The 17,393-nt window shown below is 39.7% G+C and overlaps 2 protein-coding genes across 3 annotated transcripts; one reads left to right on the top strand and one right to left on the bottom strand.

The window, feature by feature from the left end:
- Window positions 1-822: 822 nt before the first annotated feature.
- LOC126628161 (protein BTR1-like) lies at window positions 823-6,654 on the top strand. Of its 2 annotated transcripts, none has more exons than XM_050297755.1 (8): window positions 823-1,245; window positions 2,339-2,577; window positions 2,679-2,785; window positions 3,997-4,190; window positions 5,407-5,468; window positions 5,859-5,954; window positions 6,034-6,095; window positions 6,182-6,654. In XM_050297755.1, the coding sequence occupies exons 1-8, from the start codon at window positions 1,152-1,154 to the stop codon at window positions 6,276-6,278; spliced, it is 951 nt and encodes a 316-aa protein (XP_050153712.1). In that variant the 5' UTR covers window positions 823-1,151; the 3' UTR covers window positions 6,279-6,654. The 2 variants fall into 2 exon arrangements, with proteins under 2 accessions (XP_050153712.1, XP_050153711.1); XM_050297754.1 differs by having other exon boundaries at window positions 825-1,245; window positions 5,404-5,468.
- Window positions 6,655-15,811: 9,157 nt separating this feature from the next.
- LOC126628163 (putative glycine-rich cell wall structural protein 1) lies at window positions 15,812-16,749 on the bottom strand. The gene has a single exon (XM_050297757.1). The coding sequence runs from the start codon at window positions 16,606-16,608 to the stop codon at window positions 16,009-16,011; it is 600 nt and encodes a 199-aa protein (XP_050153714.1). The 5' UTR covers window positions 16,609-16,749; the 3' UTR covers window positions 15,812-16,008.
- Between the last annotated feature and the right edge of the window lie 644 nt (window positions 16,750-17,393).

The following is a 17,393-nucleotide window of genomic DNA, read 5'->3' as shown; positions in this document are numbered from 1 at the left end:
ATTGACATCAGAAAACATAGAAAAACAGAAGTAGAGTCTACCATGCTTCTAAAAGAATGTTTTTTTTTTCAAAGCATAGTAATTAGTGCCAATTTGCAAATGACAAGTATACCCCACATATTTTACAAAATTACGTTTATTGTCCCTGCATTATTTTTTGGAAATTATTATTGGCGTTCCAAAAATCTTATTATACACTTCAAACTTCTTATATTTGGAAAGAAAAATACATTTGTGAGGAGTATAGAATGTGATTTTTGAAGTGCCAACACTTCCCTATTTTTTTTGATAATTATTATATCGCATTAAATACCATATTTTTTTTCAATCATTTAACACATTCACAGTAATTTATATAAAAGTTTATCAAACACTCAAACATTATTTTCTTATTAAAAATACTTTTACAAAAAAAAATTTATCAAACATTCAATAACTTTATTTTATAGCGATCAATTCTCACAGATTTTTTTATTTTTTATTTTCAAAAACATAGCGAAACCAAACTAACCTAAGTGTGAACAGAGAACAAATATCTTGAGTAAATAGTTGTATTGTACTTTTGGTCATGGTAAAAATGTTGTACAAACGCGATTTGTATAGTTGGGCATGGGAACCAAAAACGTGCGAGAGGGCGGTGAGCATCAAAACCTATCCCCAATCAATCCCTTCCTAATATCATAACTCAGATCCTGACCCTTCATCTCGCGTACCACCACCCAGAAGTTGACTACCTCAACGGCCCTGATCCATCCGATCGGAAAAAACCAAAAGAGTTTAAAATTACAAAATAAGGACTTTGGAGGCGGTTCTGACGGCCAAAACAGAACAAAGAAGAGGAGAGAGAGAGAGAGAGAGAGAGAGAGAGAGAGAGGGAGATGGATAAGTAGGTGAGGACCAGGTGGGTAGCAGGCAGAAGAGTGAAGAGATAGGTTCCCTTCCCCAGACAGATTCACAGCGAAAAACCAAAGCACTCACAAATCTCACGTTTTGCTTTCTCTCTCAACAATTTCATCAAACACCTTCTCTGCAAGCTTCAATCCCACTTCCAATTCTGCGCATGCTCTAGAATCTCTCTCTCTCTCTCTCTCTCTCTCTCTCTCTCTCTCTCTCCATTCTCTCTCTATCTTATTCTCTGAAGGAAGAAGACAATGGAGTCCACTGAGTCCTCCTACATGTCGTCACCGGAGGCCCCACGGAGGCGCTCATCGCCGCCGCCGCCGCCGCCCAAATCACCGGGTTCGGGTATCTCTTTCTTTCTCTCACTCTCTCCTTCTCTGATCTGATCCACTTTCTCTCTCTCTATTGTCTTTCTATTACATGTCTGTGAAATGTGTATATAGTGGTGATTTCTCTTGTTTTTATACTTTAATTGTTCGGTGGAGTTGTGCAATTATGGCAATGTCAGCTTCCTTCAAGTTAATTCCTTTGTTCTCTGTAAACTGAAACCCTAACCCTAGTCCTAAGCCTGACAATCGGGTTGTTTGCTGAGAAAATGTTAGGGGATTCCAATTGAAGGAAAATAAGGTTGTGAATTACGTTTAAACATGTTGGATTTGGTTGGGAAACTAATTTGAATAATTTCGTGGTCTGAACTGATAGCCGATGTGAGGGAATTTCGTGTAATCGTTATTTACGGCATAAATAGGACTTTGTTGCATGTGTGTTGAAGAGTGAAAGCTCAAGCAGGATCTGAGTTCCGTAAGTCTGAAATGCCTTCGGTTTTAATCATTTGTTTCTCCTCCTATTCAACTACTAAATGGCGTCTTTAGAAATTATTGGATTTTCACGAGGGCGTGTGGAATTGCCTTATTTTCAGACATGCTTGTTAATTACTGTATGTTGGAATTGTCTTGTGATTTCCAGGCCAACGGTTTTCTCTCGGTACTTCTGTGTTGATTTGGTTATAATATCAAATGCCTGTACATTATTGCTAAATAAATCCAATAAATACTCAATTTGGTAATTGACCAAATGCTTTTTTATATTAGCTTCTATGTAATAGATCCTCTGTGGATAATAGACTAGGGCACTGCTTAGTTTTATACTTTTAACTCACTCTATACAATGGAACAAATTTAAGCAAAGGCGAAGAGGGTGAGCTTAGCTACTGTAAACTGCTCACAGGTGTTCCTTTGCTTTACTTCTGCTTAGGCTGTTTCTGTTTGAGCTCTTGATATTTAATCTTTTCAAGTCGTTTTTGTATGTGTAGTATTGCTGTTATGATTTGAACCAATGATTTCCCAAACACAAGTTAACTCGAATATGTAGTCGGAAATGTAATAAACCTGCCTCATTGTACTTATGCAGTAGTTTTTTTCTATTTTGCTTGTTCCAGATTCTGCGGAGAAGCCTACATATGTTAGGTTTCTGGTGTCAAATGCTGCAGCTGGTTCTGTTATTGGAAAGGGTGGTGCAACAATCACTGATTTTCAATCGCAATCTGGAGCAAGAATTCAGTTGTCGCGCAATCATGAGTTTTTCCCCGGAACAACTGATAGGATTATTATGATTTCTGGAACAATTAATGAAATAGTCAAGGCTGTGGACCTTGTTCTTGCTAAGTTACTGAGTGAGGTACTTTTTCTGATGCAGGTTTACAATTTATAGGTTTTAAACTATTAGTAAAGTAAACTAGATTTTTCTGGTGCTAATTGTGCTTTTCCTGTGTTGGTCAGCTTCATTCTGAAGAAACTGAAGAAGTGGAACCAAGAACAAAGCTGAGATTAGTTGTTCCAAATAGTTCTTGTGGTGGCATAATTGGGAAAGGAGGGTCTACCATAAAGTAAGGACACAACTTCATGGATTTTTTAGTATCATAACTCATTCTTGACATGCTTATATAACATAAAATCTGAGTTCTCGTTTGTAAAACTAAGTACTTTTTTGTTTTGTGGTTCCCTTCAATAATAATAACAAAATAAACTCATACTCTCTGGTGTTTGTACTTCTCTGAAGCATGTTCTTACTTCACTATGGACATAGCTAGGATACTTGAAAAAACCTAGAAATGCAAGAAAAGGCGAGTATAAACAAATTTGGATATCAGAGTAAGGTTTTTTCTAAATTGGTGGATTTACAATAATAAAATTGTTCAGATGTGAATATTATTTTTGTTTTTTTTTTGGGGGGGGGGGGGGGGGAGTCAGCTCCTTAATGTTGGGTTTCTGCTCACTAACATAATCATTGAGTAAGAGGTTTCATGATTTGAAAAATGATATGTGTGTTGTCATCTGGAGTTGACATGATGCCTGGTGGGCTGTTGTATAAAGTCTATTGGCAAAATTGATTACTAACATGATTGCATAGACTCAAGATGCATCACTGAAGATGGGGAAGCATTATTTGATACATGGAATTGTTCTGCTTGAGGCTGTTTCATACGTCCTATTGTTGGAGTCCTGTCATATCTAAAAAGTTGTTTCAGATGATATACTTGATTATCTTGTTCAGCTGTTGCCCAAAAAAGAAAGATTGTCTTGTTCAGCTATTCAGATTTGAAGGATATCATGACCTAAGTAGAGAAGTTTATAGATGTTGAGTAGACAGGTAGCAGAGATACACAATTTGCTAGATTATAAGATATATATTATATCGAGGATACAGCTTTTTATGAAAAGAAAAGCAATATGTGCAGTGACTAGGAGTCTGCATTGGCAATTCTATTAAGTGGAGGTTTTGGCAATTAATTTCCCCTTCCTGTTTATCTTGTCGTTTGTTTGTTTCATGAGATAGCTGGGTTTAGGCTTCTCTTTACATGGGAAAAGCCATGGCCCATGCTTATGCCCTGTTGAGATTCCGTAGTTACTCTTCATGAAAGTGTTATTGAACACTGAAGTCTTTTTGTTGGTTAAGGTTTTCAAACTGATACTTTTAACTCATAGTTGATGAAAGTTTCAATGCTTTTCAATTATATGTTTAGGGTCCTCATTTGTATGTATGTCACCCAACAAATAATTAAAAAAGTTGCTAACATTTAAGATTTCCGTTGACCAGGTCATTTATTGAAGAATCACAAGCTGGAATTAAAATATCACCACAGGACAATAATTATTTTGGGTTGAATGATCGGCTGGTGACGGTAACAGGAAGTCTGGATGAACAGATGCGAGCAGTTGATTTAATTGTTTCTAAGTTATCTGAAGACTCGCATTATGCTCAGTCTATGAATGCCCCATTTTCATATCCAGGTGTGTCTGCTTATGATCATATTCTTAATTCATTGCTTTCTAAAAGTAAATAAATAAATAAAATTAAAATTAAAATTAAAATTAAAAATTAAAAAAATTCGTAATTTATATAGAACTTAGTGTGTTTGTGTGCGCATACGATTCAAATGTAGTGTAGTGAACATTATTTATTGAGGTTATAGAGGTCTTTCTTATTGTATTTTTGCTTCACCTTGAAATGTGATCCATTAGCTTGGTTTCAAATAGTGAGAGATTTTTATACATTCCATTAATTTTTGTGCAAAATATTTTACAGCGTAAAACATTTTAGACGTAAAATGAACTTTTCTGGGAAGTAGACAAATCGGTGTCCCCATCCTATTCTAAACAATAGAAGTTCCAATTTTGATCTTCATTTCCCCACGTAGGGAAAAAAAAATATCATAACTAATAAAAGAATATGCATAGTTTTAAGTGTGTTATCACTAGAAAACCAATTGTGTAGAAAAGGCATTTCCTACCATTTTCCATTGCTTATAATATTGAAATGGATTTAAAAAACTGAAATGGAAAATAAGAGAGATCAATTTCTATTAAATGTATTCTGATATAAAATAAATTGTTACAGAGTAGAATGAAAGAGACGTTATTTTAGTTTCTGTGAAAAAGGTTCTAAACTTCTTTAAGTTGATATTCTTGTGTGTGTGAAATAGAATGCCATGTTTGTGACTTCTTTTTTCCTTGGTTTGCTCTATGTGCGTGCATTTGACTCTTCTAGTTAAACCACACTTAAAATGTTATTGGACACAGCTAATAAATTTGGACTCAGGGACCAGGATCCAAATATCTCTTTATTTATTTTCTAGGCAATTGACGGGAACGACCTGGGTTTGCACCAGGACAAGCCCTTGGGAAGTAGGTGGATTTTAGGAGGGAGGTATCCCTGTAGGGTCTGGTTCTGCACATGCTTTATTTATAACAATTTTTTGACAACTGATAATCAAATGAAATTCTTTAATACTAAAATTCTGTGCTTCTGAATAGAGGTTCTGGATGGCCATTTGTTTCATAGTATGGTTGCATAATTTCATATAATTGCCTAGATTAGACTCTACAAAATTATTATGGTGAGATTTGAATCCTAGTAAGTTCACTCCAACTGAACTTAAAGGTGTTTTCTTCTTGGGTTTTCATGGTATTCAATATGCATATGTGCTTCCTTCTGTTGCAACAGCAGCATACAATGCAATGAGCTATGGACCACCAAATGGGACTGGAGGAAAATTTCAGAATGCTAAGGTTCATCCTTTGCCCACTAAGTTATTATCTGATTTTAAATTAATAGACGTTCAGGGACTTGTGATATAATTTGAACAGATATGCTTAGTAAGTTTTCATTTTCTAGACTTGTTAGTGTTGGCGTGGGATAATATTTCAGAATTCACATTAAGTTTTACAAAAGTTATACACGGGACAGTGGATGTGCTTGAAAACATGTCAAATGGTTCTTTTGGGGGCTGTTAGTCTGTTTGGAAGTAGAAAATGCTGCATGAACCTTATTTCCATGATGGTTAAAACATGGAATGGAATGGTAGCTTGTCGTTTGATAGCAAGTGCATAATTGTCATGCTATCTATATGTTTATGTTCTTGTTTTTTTCTTGACTATAAACATTCTGTTGTTTTCCAGGAGGATTGGAGTAACTCGGTCACAATTGGCGTAGCGGACGAGCATATTGGGTTGGTTCTTGGTCGTGGTGGAAGGACCATAATGGAGATTAGTCAGGTTTTATAAATACCACCTTAATATCTTTTAGCTTCATAACATATGCAGAAACTCTAACCAGAGCACTTTCGTTTGGCAGGGTAGTGGAGCCAAGATAAAGATATCTGATAGGGGTGACTTCATGTCTGGAACTACTGACAGGTATTGTAAATCATGGTATCATTAATCTTCTCCTCCGAGTGACCATCTCCAAATCATAACTTTCCATCATGTGTCTTGTTCTGCAGGAAGGTGACAATCACGGGGTCACAGAGGGCAATCCGTGCTGCTGAGTCCATGATAATGCAGAAAGTATCCTATGCATCCGAGAGGGCAATGGATTAACTTTCCGAGCATCAGAACTCATTTTTCTCTGAGAATCTCGTGGTGGAGCTGCCCGAATTAAGTCTTATACATTTTCTGGTATTGAAGTGTGTCCACTTACATTCTCAGAGTATGATAATTTGGTGAGAAAATCTGAATGCTGTGGTAGGAAGCAAGAACAGGAAAAAATTTCTTTTTGTCTGGAGAAGCAATTTATATTTTATAGGGACTTTATGTGAGATGACCTGTATTTTCAAAAGGGAAAATGTTGAAGAAAGCAATTATTTATTGACTAAAGAGAATGATTAGCTTTATTTCTTAATTTATACAGTTGTAACTTCTGAATCTGTAGGTGTTGTCTGAAATCAAGTTTGATAATGGAAAATTTGTTCTCCTGCGTCCCGGGTTAAAACCCTCCCCCTCGCGCAATGCGCCAAGGCTTGTAGCTCGAGTACGTAGAACTACAGATTTTATGTTGCTTCCTCTTATCAGTGTATTGCTGAGCCTAAAAAAATAAGAGGGACGTAACTTCGAAATATATAGTATAGGGGATGCTTTTGTCACTAGTGGTCACCATTTAATTAGTGAGTTAAATTCTGCACGCAGATTAGTGGTCACCATCCCACATTTTAACCCTAAATTGACTGCTATATATAGAGGCCTTGAGAAGAAGGTTAATGTATGAGTTCCAAATTGCCATTCCAAGTCCCCGCCGTAACGAATTTCGTCCTCGCACCCTACACAAATATCTCTCCCTATGGTTCAATACTACGGGTTGTAGGCGGGAGAGGACTACGTAGGTTTGATTCATGTGCTAGAGCATATAGTACGTGGGCAATCGAGCCAGGCTAGATATGCAACCTAATCCTAGAAATGGTGGAGTTCGTGCTTGCGAACAAAAAAGGCTTGTAAGAACGAGATAGTGATTCGGGATATGTCAATTCCGCTAAATATAACCGAAACGCTAGTTGTATCCGAAAAGTAGCAAAAGAGGTATTAGGAGAGTCCAAGGGCTTTGCCCCACACCAAAAGGAATCTTGGTGGTGGAATGAGGAGGTACAAGCAAAGGTGAAGGCTAAGAAGCAATGTTGTAAAGCCTTATACAAGGATAGGACCGATGAAAATGGTGAAAGGTATAGAAAAGCGAAGCAAGAGGCGAAGAAAGCTGTGAGAGAAGCTAAGTTAGCGGCTTATGACGATATGTATAAGCGACTAGATACCAAAGAAGGAGAGTTGGATATCTATAAACTAGCTAGAGCAAGGGAAAAGAAGACAAAGGACCTAAACCAAGTGAGGTGCATCAAGGATGAGGATGGAAAGGTTCTTGCTACAGAGAACGCGGTTAAAGACAGATGGAAAGGTTATTTTCATAATCTTTTCAATGAAGGACATGAAAGGAGTGCTTCTTTAGGGGAGTTGAGTAACTCAGAAGAGTGTAGAAACTATTCTTTTTATCGTAGAATCCGGAAGGAAGAAGTGGGTGTAGCTTTGAAGAAGATGAAGCATAGAAAAGCAGTAGGCCCAGACGATATACCAATCGAAGTGTGGAAAGTTTTGGGAGAGACAGGTATAACATGGCTCACTGACCTTTTCAATAGGATTTTGAAAACGAAGAAGATGCCGAATGAGTGGCGAATGAGCACTTTGGTGCCTATCTACAAGAATAAGGGCGATGTACAAAATTGCATAAACTATAGGGGAATTAAGCTAATGAGTCATACAATGAAGCTCTGGGAAAGAGTCATTGAGCATAGATTGAGGCAAGAGACACGGGTTTCGGACAACCAATTCGGGTTCATGCCAGGGCGCTCAACCATGGAGGCAATCTATCTCTTACGAAGATTGATGGAAAGATATAGAGATGGGAAAAAGGATTTACACATGGTCTTTATAGATTTGGAAAAAGCGTATGATAGGGTCCCAAGAGACATTCTTTGGAGGATTTTAGAGAAGAAAGGAGTACGAGTAGCATATATCCAAGCTATACAGGATATGTATGAAGGAGCAAAGACTGCCGTAAGAACTCATGAAGGACAAACCGAAAGCTTTCCCATAACTGTAGGATTACATCAAGGCTCATCCTTAAGTCCTTACCTTTTTGCGTTGGTAATGGATGAGTTAACAGGACATATTCAAGGTGATATTCCTTGGTGTATGCTTTTTGCAGACGATATAGTGTTGATAGATGAAACTCAGGAAGGGGTAAATGCAAAGCTTAACCTTTGGAGAGAAGTGTTGGAATCTAAAGGTCTTCGCCTAAGCCGATCAAAGACAAAATATATGGAGTGCAAGTTCAGTGCAAATGGAGGCCAAAACGAGTTAGGGGTGAGGATCGGAGATCAAGAAATACCAAAGAGCGACCGTTTTCGTTACCTAGGATCTATCTTGCAAAAGAACGGAGAATTAGATGGAGATCTCAACCATAGAATACAAGCTGGATGGATGAAGTGGAAGAGTGCATCCGGCGTGTTGTGTGACCGTCGTATGCCACTGAAGCTCAAGGGAAAATTTTATAGGACGGCAATAAGGCCGGCGATACTGTATGGCACAGAATGTTGGGCGGTGAAGCATCAACACGTACACAAAATGGGGGTAGCGGAGATGAGGATGCTTCGTTGGATGTGTGGGCACACGAGAAAGGATAAGATTAGGAATGAGGATATCCGGGGTAAAGTAGGAGTAGCCGAAATTGAAGGAAAGATAGAGAAAATCGGTTACGGTGGTTTGGACATGTGCAAAGAAGGCTTACTGACGCTCCGATTAGAAGATGCGACTATGGGACAGAGGTTCAGGGCCGAAGGGGCAGAGGAAGACCTAGGAAAACTTTGGAAGAGACCCTAAGAAAAGACTTAGAGTACTTGGATCTAACGGAGGACATGACACAGGACAGAACACAATGGCGTTCTAAGATTCATATAGCCGATCCCACTCAGTGACTTGGATTTTCCAAGTCTCCAACCGAGAAGTTTTCCTCACTCGGGAAATTAAGGGAACACTACCTCAACCTATATGCTCCACTCACAAAGCTTCAACATACAAGCTTCAACAAAAGAAAATTCAAAGAACTTAGCGAAGAAGGCTTTCGTGTATTTAACACAATACGTTGAAATGAAGGAAAGCTTATTTATTGATATCCCCGATAAGTTACAAATATGTACATATACTTGAGTCAAAATAAACAAACAAGAGGGAGCCTTCACAAAGGTTGCTTAGGAGAAGTCTCAGCAGTCGGTAGAGCCCCAGAAAGAGAAGGCACCGGAGGGGGATCATTCGGAGCCTCAGTATTGGACAAAACCCTAGAAGGAGGAGGCATCAGAGATTGATCATTTGGAGCTTCATTACGCGGTACAGCCCCAGAAGACGAAGGCAATAAATGCCTTTGGAACAAACCCACAAATCTCTGATGATCAAGTAAAACCTGACCATCAGATTCCTTCATCTGGTCAAGCTTCCTCTTCATGTTTGTAGCATAGTCATGTGCGAGCCGGTGCAACTGTTTATTCTCATGCTTGAGCCCTCTAATCTCCTGTTTGAGACTCATCACTTCAGCCGCCAATGATTCAACTTGGCGGGTTCGAGCAAATAGGCGTTGGGCCATATTAGACACAGAACCTGCACACTGAACACTGAGAGCCAGAGAATCCTTAACAGACAACTCATCAGACCGTTTGGAAAGTAGTCTGTTATCTTTGGGAGTGAGAAGGTTCCTGGCCACTACCGCAGCGGTCATATCATTCTTCATCACGGAATCCCCAACGGTAAGAGGACCAGTAGGGGAGACGAAGGATGGGCGCCATATGTTGTCTGGAGAAGACGGGGCTGCCTCTTCAACAAGGTTCAAGTCAAAACGACGGTCGGAGGGGCCAGACATTTTCAAAGGTGTTGAAGAGAGAAGAGGTCGGACAAATCAAGATCTTAGAAGTGCAAGAATGGAGCTTCTACTGGTGGATATTCAAGTGTGCTTTGGAACTTAATGTCAGCCCCTATAAAAATCTGCACTCGACGAAGCTTCAGAAATCGAAGAGGCGCCTGCGAAGAAATCGAAGAGGCGTTTGCTTTCTCAAAAGCTGGGCTGCTCAGAGATTCTCAAAAGCTGGGCTGCTCAAAGACCACAAAGGCCGATCTCAGAAATCGAAGAGGCTTGCTTTCTCAAAAGCTGGGCTGCTCAGAGACCACGAGGGCCGATTTCAGAAATCGAAGAGGCACCTACTTTTTCAGCCTTGTCAGCACCTGTCACACGCACACTCAGCTTTGCGGAAATTATGGGCATTCTGTCGAAGATTTCTGGCGAAGTAGAAAGCACATGAATCGTACTGTTCAATCACCCACTTCCCACACGCAACAGTAGCTCATGGGTACCACAGATAACTTTGTCAAAGTTCTCTGACAAAGTTGAGACACGTGAAGCTTGCAGCTCCCACTACACCGCTCTGACCAAGAAGGGTAAAAGAATTGCAAAGAAACAACACTAACAAAGTTTAGACACATAAATTTTGAAGGTCTAGCTACCATATTATTACCCACAAGGGTAAAGGAACAATACCACTGCTGGATAATTGGAAAGTCCCGGTGTGTCAACCTCTGTGCTTCGTGGCAAGGTAGACTAGCAAACATGCCCAACCTTTACTCACATTCGAGAAAACACTCCTAACAAGATTGCTTGCTCCAAAATCGAAGAGGCACCGCCCTCCGAATCTCGAGAGCCAGACTCCCAACATGATTACTTTCTCAAAAATCGAAGAGAGGGTAAAGGAACAGTACCACTGCTGGATAATTGGAAAGTCCCTGTGTGTCAACCTCTGTGCTTCGTGGCAAGGTAGACTAGCAAACATGCCCAACCTTTACTCTCATTCGAGAAAACACTCCCAACAAGATTGCTTGCTCCAAAATCGAAGAGGCACCGTCCTCCGAATCTCGAGAGACAGACTCCCAACATGATTACTTTCTCAAAAATCGAAGAGACACCGCTCTCCGAATCTCGAGAGCCAGACCCCCAGCAGGATTGCTTTCTCAAAAATCGAAGAGGCATCGTTTTCCGAATCTCGAGAGCCAGACCCCTGACAGGTCTGTAATCTTCACACGCAACATCAGCTTTCCAGATACCACAAACCACTTTTTCAAAGTGCTCTGACAGAGTTAAAACATGTGAAGCTGGCAGCTCCCACTACCGTGCTATAACCAAGCAGGGTAAAGGAATAGCATTATTACTTGATGTTAGGGAGACTCCTATATATGTCGACTTCCATCCCTAACGGACAGGCAGACCTGCAAAAATGCTCAACCCTTTCTCTTATCTGAGAGGGCACTCCCAACAAAGCCTTTCGAAATATTCAGCTTTTTTTCCCCCCGATAATACCTCTGTAAACAAGCTATACTAGAGCAAGAATATCTCATATCATCAGGGTTAAAAGCAAGAGTATCCCATATCATGCTTTTTCCCTGTCTTTTCCTTTGGCCTTGTTCTTACCTGCAAGACAAGGAGAAAGAGAGCAATCAGTCAGCACTTGGAATCAAGCTTCCAGCCAGGAACTGACTGCCTGGAACCCCTTACCTGATTACTTACCTGGCATTGCTCTCGAGTACTCATCTTCAACATCTTATGCTTCCAGGGAAGATACCGCATCTGCCTGAGGAACAGATAGGGCAAGTGAGAAGGATACAAGGAAGCATGTGGAGACAAGCGTAACAGCACACGTGCCGATACATCCACTACTCTATCAAAAGCAAAAGTATCCCATATCAGCAGGGTCGAACGTACTCTAGATTTGATGGACTTGTTTTGACCCTCAAATTCTTCAGTCGGCCTTATACTCTGGAGGAAACCAGAAAACCCTCCAGCCCAGTTCAAGAATAAGCCTGTGGAAAGTTACTTCTTCAAAAGCAAAAGTATCCCATATCATCTCTCCTCATTTTTCTTCTCTTTATCCTTCATGCTGCCTGCAAGATAGGGAGAATGTGAACAATCAGCCGGAGCTCTGATTGCTTACCTTGTCTGTCACCTCTTTCAGCAGATCCCCCAGCTCGGCGACTTGGGGGACTCCTACTACATGGTTTGTATCTCGCTTGACCAAGCATGAAACTACAAGTAAGCTTCAAGTGAAATTGATACATTACCTTGTGCATCTCCACCAGTTACAGATACCACCCCTGGATGGAGGAAGAGTACTTCCAGAGAAGATGCCACATCTACCTATGAGACAGATAAGGCAAGTCAAGACGATACCACACTCCGGTACTTAGAAGTTTCGTGGCTACGAGATCATTCTCCCACAATTTTTCCTAATGTCATTTGTATTAAATCATTCACTTGTACTCACTAAAGGAGAGCTTGAACCTATGTACTTGTGTAAACCCTTCACAATTAATGAGAACTCCTCTATTCCGTGGACGTAGCCAATCTGGGTGAACCACGTACATCTTGTGTTTGCTTTCCTATCTCTATCAATTTATATACTTATCCACACTAATGACCGGAGCAATCTAGCGAAGATCACAAAAAGTGACCGTTTTCGCTACCTAGGATCTATCTTGCAAGAGAACGGAGAATTAGATGGAGATCTCAACCATAGAATACAAGCTGGATGGATGAAGTGTAAGAGTGCATCCGGCGTGTTGTGTGACCGTCGTAGGCCACTGAAGCTCAAGGGAAAATTTTATAGGACGGCAATAAGGCCAGCGATGTTGTATGGCACAGAATGTTGGGCGGTGAAGCATCAACGTACACAAAATGGGTGTAGCGGAGATGAGGATGCTTCGTGGGATGTATGGGCACACGAGAAAGGATAAGATTGGGAATTAGGATATCCGAGGTAAAGTAGGAGTAGCCAAAATTGAAGAAAATATGAGAGAAAATCGGTCCCGGTGGTTTGGACATGTGCAAAGAAGGCCTACTGACGCTCCGGTTCGAAAATGTGACTACGGGACAGAGGTTCGGGGCCGAAGGAGTAGAGGAAGACCTAGGAAAACTTTGGAAGAGACCCTAAGAAAAGACTTGAGTACTTGGATCTAACGAAGGACATGACACAAATGAGCGCAATGGCGTTCTAGGATTCATATAGCCGACCCCACTTAGTGGGAAAAGGCTTTGTTGTTGTTGTTGTTGTAGCTAGGTACACAAATTATGATTGTGAAATAAGACTGGTGATTTATAACGGCACTAGTACAAAAACATGTTTGTGCAACGACACTTTGCGCGACATAGACTGGCATCGCGCAAAGCTGTTTTGCGCGACGTAGGTTTACCTTCATCGCGCAAAACGGCTTTGCGCGACGTATGTCTTCGTCGCGTGAAGCTGTTTTGCACGACGTAGGGGTACCTACGTCGCGCAAAGTGTTTTTGTTTTTTTTTTCCTTTTGCTTTTCTTTTGGGGTTCTTGCATTGCCTTTTTCCTTTGTGGTATCCACTTGTGTAAATGTTTTAATTCGTTGATCGAATTAGTTCATAAGCAAAAGGGAAATACATATTTAAAAAAAAAAATACTTTGCGCGACGTAGAGGTATTAAAATCATGAGGCTTTTGAGTTGATAGATTTTGTTTCAGTAATCAGCTCTGTCCTAAAATAAATGTAGGACATATGATGCAAACTAACTGTCTCTTAGAGTTGTTTGAAGTATAATGATTGGTTATATGTACAAGCTCAACCACTTAGTACTACGGTATAATGGTATTCTTTTTTTACTTATAAGTGAGAGGTCTTAGGTTTGGTTCTCGCCAAAAGTGAATTTGAACCACATTATTGTTAGTCTATTAACCCCCCTTCCCATTGTGAGGCTAAGCTCATATTTAATAGAAGAGAAGTAGGGTCAATATACTTTCTTTTTGCCATTACTATCTTCAAGGCTTAATTAATAGTTTCAATATTATGAAAAGTTTGGAGAGTGTTGAATTCGATGATCAAAGTAATTATGTAGGCAAGAATTATGTATGAAATTTGTGTACTTTACTCAAATAGAAGAACTCCAGTACCTTGATATATTATATAGGGTGTTTGCTTTGTAGGTTTAAGAAATAAAATTATCAATGTTAATGTGGAATTCAATGGGATAGTAGAAGTAGATCAGGTGAAGTCATCGTAGGATTGTTGTAAGATTTTAATCCTTGAAAATTATTATGGGTTAACATTGTTAGTTAGTAGAGGATTAGAAAAGTGATAATTTGAAATATTGGTTGTTCAGTGGTATCGTGAAATTAGTTTTAGACTGATGTCATAAAGCGATAGATAAGTTTTAGCTTCTTAGTATGTGATTAGTGGTTCACAAAGAGTTTAAATATTATGGACAGCAATGCATGTATGGATTGACGAAATTACTTGGAAGAGCATTAAAACTAAGTTGAAATCCCTTGAGAATGTGGCAAAAAAAATAAAAATATTGATGACATAATATTTGAAAGATTTTTTTTGCCTCGAACTAGTATTGTGACATATTGCGTAAGATAAAAGATTTTATGGTTGATATATATATAAAGTGAGTATTTGTAGAAAAAATTGACATTAAAAATGGGGATTGTTGATGTCGAAGAATTTCCTTGAGCTTACCCTAGTTGGTGATTTTTTATTACTATTGCATTGGTGAAAATTGAGAAGATTACTTGAGCAATCAAGTCAGTTTTGGAAGATAACTGATCTTTCATGGTTTGTAGTACTACTCTGTAAGATCGGTATCTCCTAGAATTGTCCATTATAAAAGTCATTTATTTAGATTTTAGTGAAGAGAATACAATCAAATTACCATGCTAATTACTATATAAATCCCATGTATTCATGTGTGAGCATGATCATAGATAGAAAAGAGTATTGTCAGATATGTTGAAGTTCTGCATATTAAGATAGGGTGAACTGTTAGAAAGTTTAGTGTCACGTTTGAAGTTAGAATACAAGGCCTAACAAATTCCTCGGACGAAATTTCTTTAAGAGAGATTGTGAAACCTCATATACTTGAGTTATTGTTATTATTATTATTATTATTATAGAAACCATGCTTATGCGTGGTCATAAGTTTATAAGGTGGACGTGGGTCTTGTGCGTTTTTATGTTTTGGTTCCGCAATGGTTTTTGTGAGATTTTGATTTTTGAGTGCATGTAGAGGTGACCTACTGCTGTTTCGTTGGCAGCAAATCATTCCCAGTTATTCAAGCTATCCTGGGTAAGAGTTAGGTCGGGAGAAAAAATACACTCGTGATATGCAAGCTTTATTCCGACAAATATGTTGCGTACACATTTTTATGAAGGAGGTGCTTTATTATTGTATTTTTAAATTATTTTGTCGTTGCATGGTTCGTGCTTTACGCATTTTAAAGTGTGTATCTAATAGGGTAGGCACCAATCCAACTTACCAATCAAACGGTCTCAAAACCTAACCAAACGTTTCATGCATAATGTATGACAAACAATATTTTCATTCAGGGCGGAATGGAGTTGAAGAGAAAAATCCTATTAAAGAGAAAGATTTTATTTATCAGAACTATTTACCGCGTAAATATTTTAAAGATATTTACAATAGTAGTTTTACAAACAACAAAAACATTCAAGATAAGTAGAATCTAGTCTAATAAGTTTATCAAAAGAAAATAGAGCTTTTGTATTAATAGCATGGTAGGAGTGACAATGTGATTAATATCGAAGGGTGACATGTCCACGACCACGTATTCATAAAGTGATGTTGAAGCTGAGCATTTTATTTCAGTTACGAATGGACAAAGATGGTAAATTATCTAACAATGGAATAGTTCATGTAATTAATGTGATCATGTTCATGGTGAATCATTCCCACCTCCTTCACCATATCCAGACCCATAACCCTCCCCGTAACCAGAGCCACTACCACCACCATGGCCGCTTCCACCACCACCGCCACCACCACCACCACCACCTCCTCCGCCGCCCCCACCACCACCGCCCTTGCCACCTCCGCTACCATAGCCACTTCCACTTCCACTTCCATAACCTGACCCACTTCCTGTACTCGAGCCTTCACCACCTCCTCCCCCACCACCACCACCGCTGCCTCCTCCACCTCCACCTCTTCCTTTCCCACCACCAGACCCATAACCAGAACCACTACCGGACCCATATCCAGACCCAGAACCACCGTGTCCACCACCACCGCCGCCTCCTTCACCTCCACCGCCTCCGCCTCCACCTTCAATACCATACCCTGAACCACCCCCATACCCACGCCCCGAACCATACCCAGACCCGAACCCAGAGGCTGAACCACCCCCTCCACCACCTCCACCGCCGCCGCCGCCGCCACTACCACCCCCATTGACCTTTAACGGTCTAGCAGCAAAGGAGAGCTCCACAAGCAGCAAAACCAAGAATGCAGCACCAATGACCCTAGTGCTGGCCATATTCAAACTTGAAAAACTCAATGTGCGTTGGTTAAGATTGTTCTTGAGATCAATGTGATTCTTTAGTGTAATGTGTTGGTTGAGACTTGTGAGTGAAGTATCTTGAGAAACCAAATACTTTGTGAGTAGACAAGGTTAAGGGTTGGTGTCTATATATAGGCATCAGAAAGCTAAGGGCACTATCCGAACTTTGTAGACATTAATATTCTAGTACCTTCCTTTTGCACTTACTAAATTATAATTGTTTGTACCATGCTTGATCAATCCCGAAACTACCGAGTACCGGTCAACGTTATACCATCAAGGACCCATAAGAGTTTCCCTCCAACCAGGAGGCCAATCACAACGCGACACGTGTCGATATCAGAAGCCAATCACAGTGTGACACCTGTCAACATCAGAAGCCAATCACAACACGACACGTATCAATGTCAGAACAAAGCTAGAAACTCTCTTCTATAAAAGGAGATCATTCTCCCACAATATTTCCTAATGTCATTTGTACTAAATCATTCACTTGTACTCACTAAAAGAGAGCTTGAACCTATGTACTTGTGTAAACCCTTCACAATTAATGAGAACTCCTCTACTCCGTAGACGTAGCTAATCTGGGTGAACCAGTTACATCTTGTGTTTGCTTCTTTATCTTTATCCATTTACATACTTATTCATACTAATGACCGGAGCAATTTAGCGAATGTCACAAACTTAACACTTTCTATTGTACCAAAGTCCTTACTGATTTTGTGCATCAATAATAATCAAAACGTGTGTACGGTTTTTTA

The sequence above is a fragment of the Malus sylvestris genome, chromosome 7 (assembly GCF_916048215.2).
Source record: "Malus sylvestris chromosome 7, drMalSylv7.2, whole genome shotgun sequence".
Classification (NCBI taxonomy): Eukaryota; Viridiplantae; Streptophyta; class Magnoliopsida; order Rosales; family Rosaceae; genus Malus; species Malus sylvestris.
This window is presented reverse-complemented; position numbering and strand designations above follow the sequence as displayed.